The sequence below is a fragment of the Thrips palmi genome, unplaced genomic scaffold, assembly GCF_012932325.1.
Source record: "Thrips palmi isolate BJ-2018 unplaced genomic scaffold, TpBJ-2018v1 HiC_scaffold_2, whole genome shotgun sequence".
NCBI classification, from domain to species: Eukaryota; Metazoa; Arthropoda; class Insecta; order Thysanoptera; family Thripidae; genus Thrips; species Thrips palmi.
In genome coordinates this window covers 11,608,348-11,617,324 of record NW_023144629.1, presented here as the reverse complement: position 1 = coordinate 11,617,324, position 8,977 = coordinate 11,608,348, and the positions used below count along the sequence as shown (strand labels likewise).

The 8,977-nt window shown below is 50.4% G+C and overlaps 1 protein-coding gene across 1 annotated transcript; it reads right to left on the bottom strand.

Annotated features, from left to right (window-relative positions):
* Positions 1–460: 460 nt before the first annotated feature.
* Positions 461–4,643, bottom strand: LOC117647737. The gene is made up of 5 exons (XM_034389634.1): positions 3,234–4,643; positions 2,528–2,962; positions 1,805–2,224; positions 1,475–1,756; positions 461–1,273 (listed from the first exon to the last, which is right to left on the bottom strand). The coding sequence occupies exons 1-5, from the start codon at positions 4,365–4,367 to the stop codon at positions 1,040–1,042; spliced, it is 2,505 nt and encodes an 834-aa protein (XP_034245525.1). The 5' UTR covers positions 4,368–4,643; the 3' UTR covers positions 461–1,039.
* Positions 4,644–8,977: the final 4,334 nt, after the last annotated feature.

Genomic DNA, 8,977 nt, shown 5'->3' with positions numbered 1-8,977 from the left:
TTTTTAAAAATCATTTGTCTTTTTTAGGAGGACTCTGAAGAGTCTGAGGCAGAGGCCGGACTTTTGGCGAAACCGACTGGCTGATTTGACTGGCCGCCCGGTCACAGGCCTCGAGCGTGGCTGACAGTGGCACTGCCAGCCAGTCGCTCGTCGACTGGCTGGGTCCAGTCAGGTGTGACTGCTGGTAGCAGCCAGCAGCTGCCGGCGGCGCAGGGTGGACCGAGCCGAGGCGTGGCGTGGCGTGGCGTGTCGCACCTGTGTCGAGCGGAGCCGTGGCGTGCCGTGCCGTGCTGTGGCTCGGCCGGCTCGGCTAGGCGAGGCGTGGCGTGCCGCGCCACGCCTGCCGAAGACTCTGCTTCCCGCAGTCGGACGCGGACGCACTCATCTCTCTCTCTCTCTCTCTCTCTCTCTCTCTCTCTCTCTCTCTCTCTCTCTCTCATCCCTACGGCCCACTCCATGAGTGCGAGAGAGACAGGGCGACGAGTACGAGCGCGCTGGCCAGGGGAACCGAGACGGCCCGGGGCGAGGGAATAACCGCTTTCGTCGCTCTGTCTCTCTCGCGCTCATGGGCACTGCGTATAGGTGCGAGTGAGACCGAGTGACAAAAACGACTCTCGAAATTATTCTGCTGCAGACAACGCTTTTACGAGATCTACGTTACGTTGTAGCTGAGCTGCACTGCACGGTGCAGGCTTGGTGGGTCTAGGTTAGGTGCTCAGTTTAGTGTTCATTAAAACCATTGGCCGTGGCTGGCTGGCACACGCCAGGGGAAAGGGTGGAAAAAGTCTGGGTGGCGCCGAGTTAAAAAAAGGGGGGAGGGTTCTTCAGGTCTATGATAAGAAGCAAACAAAACTGTTTTCAATGTCCCGTTCGACATAATATACATCTTATATATTTGTGGTCTTTATAATAATATCACATATGTAATTAATTACATATCACTGAAGAAATAACTAAAATAACATGAAGAATAAACTAGCAAACTTTAAAAAAAACGAAAATAAATTCATCCAAGGGAATCCCTATTAACAAACTCAAACTAGAGCAAATTATTCTTCTCCTTTTTCTTCTTTATGAGATAATCATGATAAACAACCAGATCTTCGATTGTTTGTGGAAGCAACGCATTTTTGCGGCTGGTAATTAGGAGACCTGCCGCACTGAACTTCCGCTCTGCAGAAGCACTGGAAGCTGGAGTAGCAAGGATGATCTTGGCTACTACGCTTAACAGAGGAAAGTCCTTGGCCTGTAAGAATGAAATTGATAATTTGCGCTCTGAAAACCTTTACAAACTTTTTAAGCCTTGTGAAGTAAAGTAGCCTGATACGACAAAGTATTTTGAGCATACGTAAGCTTACAAAGAAAATAGTTCGTAATCTACGAACTATTTCTTAGTATAACAAAGTAAATAAGTTTTCATTATGTATGCATACTTAAAATACTCCGTAATGTATAAAGCGTGTGTTTCACTTTATCTTAGTACACAAACCTTGGTTTTCCACCAGTTCAGAAGTTCCTTGGACTTAGCTTTGCAGTGCGAGGGATGGAGCTTCAAATACCGATCAAGTTCATCGTCGTGCTCCACTTCTGGGACTGAATCTTGAAGTAGAGCGTAATCATCGTCAGATGAGCTTGTAGACACACGTCTTCGCTTGTCTGGCGGCTCCGCTCCCACCTCCTCATCCTCAGCTGCAGGAGTTCCTTCGGAATTAGCATTCTTTTGTTCCTCCATAATGGAACGCACAGCCTCATGCACCTGAAAGATGTAGAGTTCTTTGACACAGCACTCCTGTCAACGCGTAACTGACTGCCCTGTACCCCACCTTTTAAAACAAAAAAAGGTAGCAATAGAGATTTGTACTCTACTCACCTCTTTCTTTTCTTCTTCAGAAAGCTTTGAAAGCGTTTTAAATTGGGGCCACAGCAGCATGCCAATTTTGTGGCGCATAGTTATGTTGGTCTTGTACTTGGCCTCCAACTGCTTTAACAACAACGCCTTGAATTTCTTAACCAATTCAATGTCATTGACCTTTGGCTGAAGGATTTCTTTTAGCAGGAAAAACTGAGGCACAACATGTTGAATCGTTGGCACGTACTCTCCCTCGAACTCCTTAATAGCTTTCTCAAATGAACTCAGAATCGGAATAATGGACTCCATTATTACGATATCTTCATCACTTATGACCTGGCTTTCCCTGCCGCGGTCACGCAGGAGACCATTGATCTGGGTGGAAGTTAAGAGTGATCAGAATAAAATAGCAATAAAGTCAAAGGGATGAACCTATGCTTGAAGTAAAACCTAGCCGAGGGGCAAACAATTTGAATTTGAGTGTATATTTTCCTTGAAATAGCGTTGAAATAACGGTGAAGTAAAGCGAAATAACGTGAAATGACGTTGAAATACCAGTGAGATAACGTTGAAATAACAATTAAATAACGTGAAATAACATGAATTTGAAATAACGGTGTACAAATTTTGACGAAGTTGTTTGCTCCTCGAACTTAGCTAATGTCAGCAACTACGTACCTGATCAATTTTGCAGTGAACAGGAAGGGGTGATTTTGCGGGCGGAAAGAAGGAGTTTATCATGTGAAGGACAGACATCCAGCGTGTGTCAACCTCTTGCTTTAAGGTACCTCCTTGAAGCTGTTCGTTGAGGCCACTGGATTTCATATACTTTACCACTCCCTTAAGCTTCTGAATTAATACCAGTAGTGGCATGATGCCTAACTGCTCTGAGATGTGACCCTTCACAGCTACTTTGAGGGGAGAGTCTTCAGTCTTAATGGTGGTCAACTCCTTCAGCTTTCCCTCGTGACAGGCCACAAACACATTCTTGGCCCCTTTGGTGTTGGCAAGGGCTTCAATTGGGGTAACGACACCAATAATGTCATCAATGTCCTTTGCTGAAACGCCTGTCAGTACGGATTCTTTGCCCAGGTGAGCCAGAACGTTTGTGATCTGTTAGGAGCGAAACAAAAAGTTGTCAGTGAGAAGTTTAAACACGAACTAGATTTAAAACCACAGTACCAATAGTTAGACGATGCAGTGTTGCTGGTATGCCTATCTGCGCAGTACAACAAATGACCTTGTTGAGGTATAGGCGTATATTAAAAGATAGACACGCGCGCTAGGCAAACCCGCAACACTGCGCCGTCTTGTGAGACAAAACTGCTGCCATTCCGGGCCGCTTTCAGATCGGACAACGGGCCCAGGCCTATGTTAACCTTACCTTTGGGAAATGTAACTTTGCAGCCTTCAACATTGGGATAGACGACTTGTAAACCCTTTGTCCAGAGCGGCTAACTGGGCCGCGCTTGAGTTTGGACTTGAGAGGATATGCTTCCTTCTGGTTACATCTTAGGACAATGCGGACGGCCTCCGCAACTTTGTCCACAACTGGACCTCCAAGTACCCCGTACAAGTCTATTGTGGTGAGTTTAGCTTCCATGGCCTTTTTGACTATCAGGTTGCTGCAGTGATCCATACAGTAGGAGCGCTCCTGTTCCATAAGTCGCACTGCACATACAATGTCAGCACCATCATCAGTGGTGTAATGTACCTTGGATTGTGGATTAATGTCAAGCTGGACCTTGGACATATTTAGGGTGTCTGATATTACTTCAGACGTCACTGATTCCGCATTGCAGTGCGGCAGACTCAATATGTGGTCCTGCAACCGCCACTCTTCATCAATGTATGCAACCGTATGAGCAAGATATTTCCTATGGCGCTGGCTGTCTGTCCACCCATCAACAGTACCAGATGCACGGCCGTTCTCAATTGCCGGCTTGGCCTCCTGCAGAAGGTCCTCCCTAGCCTTATCAGCCTTTGCTTGCACTTTTTCTGCAACGGTTTTTGAGCTGGGAATTATTTCTTCTACATTAACATCCGCCCCGTGCACATGGCCGACTTCAAGGCAGTAGCTAACAATTTTTTGGAAAGCATCAGATTCACAAAGATTGAAAGGGGCAAAAGTTTCACCAGTAAGCTCAGCGAGCAGTTCAGCTAGGTTGCTCTTTACATTTCTTGGTAAGCCTGGTTTCGGTGGCGCTGGCCTAGGTTTGCAGACATGCTCTGCAAGGGATTTCCGGCTGCCAGAGTTAGGGCTGCAAATTTTAATGAGGCCACACTCTGCATTCAGGCACTGTACAAACTCGGTGTCTTTGCCTGTTGCAGCCACTTTAACTCTCGCAAAGATTTCCCAAGCCTTGCTGCTGCTGCCACTGACGCGCGTGTTGACATATTCGCCAGACTTAAGCTTCGCAGCACAGTCAATTTTCCTAGCATCAGCTGCAGCCCTTTTTTCCTTCGCGTTTTCTCCTGCACAAAATAGGATTCGATATAAAGCGTCCGAAAATCGCATAAAATTATAGATGGATATGCAACCTAATCGAGGGGTGAATCACTGGAATACACACTTACGTGTTCTCATTAGCCCTTACTCAGTGTACTCAAAAATTTTAAAAAGGGCGAAAATAACCAAATTTAAATAGGTTTCGGTATTTTATTTCGTTTAAAAGGCCAAAAAGGTGAAAAAACGTTAACGATGAATGATTCACACCTCGCACCTAATAGAGTATCCCACAAAGTGAGTTGTTGGTGGGACTGAACTATTAAAACGTGAGCAGCCAGTGGAAAAAACCAGCCCCCGTCCATATTCTACGCCGGCCCTAGCGTCGCGCCCCGTGCCGCGCCGCGGCCCACCGCGACGCGTCGCGAACGCCCCGCGCCCCGCGCCCCGCCCGTGCCGTCGCCGTCCGCGCACACCCGCGAGTGCGTGACGAGTGACGTGACGACCACTCGCCTTCGCTTCGCGTCGCGCCCCGTGCCGCGGCCCACCGCGACGCGTCGCGAACGCCCCGCGCCCCGCCCGTGCCGTCGCCGTCCGCGCACACCCGCGAGTGCGTGACGAGTGACGTGACGACCACTCGCCTTCGCTTCGCGTCGCGCCCCGTGCCGCGGCCCACCGCGACGGGTCGCGAACGCCCCGCGCCCCGCCCGTGCCGTCGCCGTCCGCGCACACCCGCGAGTGCGTGACGAGTGACGTGACGACCACTCGCCTTCGCTTCGCGTCGCGCCCCGTGCCGCGGCCCACCGCGACGGGTCGCGAACGCCCCGCGCCCCGCCCGTGCCGTCGCCGTCCGCGCACACCCGCGAGTGCGTGACGAGTGACGTGACGACCACTCGCCTTCGCTTCGCGTCGCGCCCCGTGCCGCGGCCCACCGCGACGGGTCGCGAACGCCCCGCGCCCCGCCCGTGCCGTCGCCGTCCGCGCACACCCGCGAGTGCGTGACGAGTGACGTGACGACCACTCGCCTTCGCTTCGCGTCGCGCCCCGTGCCGCGGCCCACCGCGACGGGTCGCGAACGCCCCGCGCCCCGCCCGTGCCGTCGCCGTCCGCGCACACCCGCGAGTGCGTGACGAGTGACGTGACGACCACTCGCCTTCGCTTCGCGTCGCGCCCCGTGCCGCGCCGCGGCCCACCGCGACGCGTCGCGAACGCCCCGCCCGTGCTGTCGCCGTCGTGACCGTGACCCCTGCACAGCACAGAGTATTTCTACACACACAATGCGGCCCTCGGTCTTTCTCTCTCTCTCTCTCCGGTGCGCCCCGCCCTATGTGTGCGAGAGAGAGACCTTCCGTCCCACACCGAATCAGGCAGGGTCAGGCCGGTTCCACCTGCTCTGCACTGCACGTGAACGCGCCACGGTGTGCGACCGCCGCCGTGCGCCGCCCGCCCCCACCCCCACCCCTGACCCGCGGAGCACGGCGCGCACGCGACGGGCGCACTCGCGCTTCCCTCTTTGAACGCTGCCCACGCCCACGCTCCTCGGCGGTGCATACCATACGGTTCTCTGCCCCGGTCTGGTTTCGTTCACATATTTCAAAGTAATCCCACACAACCACTCAGTTCATGAAATCCTCTATATGTATTACTGCCATTGCACTGACATATACCTGGCCTTGCTTGTGTTGGTTCGCCTGGTGGCACATCCACCACTTGAACTTGCTGCACCTCGTCCACGTTCTCTTCGGCATTCATTTCAAAATCATACACAACAACGCCAACAATGAAATCAACGACGAGGCGCAGCCCAGCCGGCCTGCCTCTTCTGATCTGTGGCGTGCCGTGCCAGGCCGCAACAGTCAACAGATTGCGGCAAAGTGTGTGTGTGGTAGGGAGGGAGGGAGGGGACAGAAGCATCGTCTGCATCAAAGTAAAGCATGCAGCAGACGACGGCGTCGGCCGGCCGGCCGGCCACCGGCCAGCCTAGCCCGGTCTGCCGCCACGCCACGCCACGCCACACAGCCGCCGCCGCCAGCCACCCGGCGCTCGGCAGAGACGGTCGGTCAGGCTTTGGCTGCGGTCAGTCAAAAGTGACTGGGACGGCTTCGGCGCCAGACCCGAGCCGAGCCGAGCCCCGAGCAGCGCCTTCGGCACAGGCGACTCGACGCGCATCGCTCTCACTCGCACACCATTGTCAGCCCGGCCAGTCGGCGACCGACTGGTCCCAGTCAGTCCAGCCAGTCGGTTTCGCCAAAAGTCCGAGCTCTGGTCTGAGGGCTCAGAGGAGAGCGCCAGCTCATCGCCACCCCCTTCGCCACCCCATGACATGCCGGTAACCGCTTCTCATTTGCGGGAAGTTCGTTCCATTAGTCAAAATTTGGTTATAGTAGCATTGTACTTAATTTTTTACTCGTTCTTTACACCCTAATTTCAAAATTTAGGTTAATGTGAAGAGAACGAGTATTGTGCTCAAAATCAGTTTTTGTTAGCTACATGATTCAACTCTCTATGCACACAAGGAAAACCATATGTAATGTACTCATTTGAAAGATCAAAGCCTCATCTTTAAGGCGTAAATGAAGTATTTTTCATTTCATTATGAAAGATTTTGAGCAAATGAAGATTGAAAATGTTTATTAAAACTGGCTGGTGTCTAGTAATGAGAGGTTATAACACTTCGTTGTTTCGTGATTCATATCGAATTTGCATGTGCCATAGCACAAATCCACTTCCCTGTGCTTTGTTTAACATTTTTCATTTGAGGATTATCTCTCTTAGCAAACAAACATTTAAAATATCTGCAGTTTTTCAACCTTCCTTTGCACGGCCTGCCGCTAACATCGGCGACCCGTGGCGCCACCACGCGGATTTCAAACGAACTACTGTAATGGCGGTAGATGTTGAACGTACTTTCATTTCGAGCTTAACAATTATTCAACTACCTGGCCACTTGTGTTAACCACTAGACATCCTTTATTCACAAAACAAATGTGTAAAGAACGAGTCATTTATTTAATATCAATTCATTGATATTTCGCACCATTCCTTTAAACTCTTTTTCTTTACTTCTTGTTTTTTTTCTGTTTCAGACCATCATGGCTCGACTGGGGCCCTCCGAGGGGGCCCCCGCCCCGGTGAGACCCGCAGCCCCCGTGGCCCCTGCCGCGGTGAGACCCGCAGCCCCCGCTGCAGAAGTCGCTCGAGTGGTAAGTTCGCAACAAACTTTCCATTTCTGTTTTAACTAAAGAACATCACCTAACCAACTTATTCTTCTTTTCAGTCTGCTTTTCTACGCCTGGAGCCGTTGCCTCATACCCTCCGCCCATGCTTCAACCCTCAGCTGGCTGCGAGGACTCCACGTCCCCACTGCCCGCCCCCACCCTCCCCGCCCCCAGCTCCCACGCCCCCAGCTCCCTCGCCCAGCAGCCCGTAGGGTCCAGGCCCCACCTTGTTCGCCCGCTGACCCGTGCATCAGGAGGAGTGGCCCCCCTCCACCTCCCTCAGTTTTTTTAAATTATGAAATATTTTTTTGCAAGTCAGCTTTCAGTTACCAAAATGTCCGGTATTTTTTAAAAAATTGTTTGGTGTTTTCATCATTAAGCTGACATGGTTCTCATTCATCTAATTCAATTGTATTAATTTTGGTGTGTTGCTCTCATTAACTTTCACCGCATAGTCGCTCAATTAACCGAATCTAATTTTTTAAATTAACTGACACTAAGGTGAAGCTCTGCTCCATCTTTTCCTTATCATTTTGCATTATTAAGTTCAGCATAATCTTGTTTTAGTGGTGGAGTAAATAGTTGCTTCAATATTTAAAGTTTGCTAACTCCGCCTCTGGACTCGGAAAAGGTTTAAACTTTGTTTTCACCTCCAGAACTTAAAAAATTTATTAAGCATGTTAATCTCATTTAGGGGAAGATAGATTGAAAGGAAAGAGTATCATTTTATTGCACATTATCTTATCTGAACATTGGTTTAGCAGTGTAGTGTATAGGACTTGTATTAGTTCACTTCAGTTCACTCGCTCAACTGAGCGAAGTTAGTTAGGAGTTGGTGATGTCACTGGGAGTCATGCATCATCATTGGCAACCATTAATACAATAATTCCATTTAGTTTCAATAACAATTTCACTCATAAATGGCTGAGCGATAGCGAAGCCCGTTACTCCAGTGGGGTTGAAAAGTTTTGTCTGTCTGTCTGTCTGTCTGTGTGTGTGTGGGCACTACTCCTCCTGAACGGCTCGGCCGATCTGGCTGAGATTTTGCAGGGTCATTAGGTATGTCCTTGGCTCCCCACACACCAAAATTCAGCTTTGTATCTCAATCCATTCGGTCATATTAGCCAAAAAACACTTAAATGACGACAGAAAAAAGACAACTTTTGAGGTACTTTCAACTTTGTGTCAAATTTCATGTCGTTTCATATATTTTTGAGGCTGCTGACGACAAAAATAGAACCCGTTCCGACCCCCGACCGAAAGTTGAATCCCATTGGTGTAGATTTTGATGACCAAATGCTATTTTTTGAGCGGATGACGCCCATTTCTACGGCCTTCCTAGGAAAGCAGCCTGCCGAAGGCAGGTGAGCGCCGCAGGCCAAGGTAGGTGTATACGCCAGGCGTGGATGGTCGAAACTGGCGCAGCATCGCGAAGCCTGTTACGACAAGACACGGTCTGGCGTA

Coding starts and splice junctions, on each gene's coding strand:
- LOC117647737 (XM_034389634.1), bottom strand. CDS start 4,367: ATGCGATTTTCGGACGCTTTATATCGAATCCTATTTTGTGCAGGAGAA. Junction 2,225..2,527: donor TTCACTGCAAAATTGATCAG/GTACGTAGTTGC, acceptor ACTTCCACCCAG/ATCAATGGTCTCCTGCGTGA. Junction 1,274..1,474: donor CCAAGGTTTGTGTACTAAGA/TAAAGTGAAACA, acceptor AGGTTTTCAGAG/CGCAAATTATCAATTTCATT.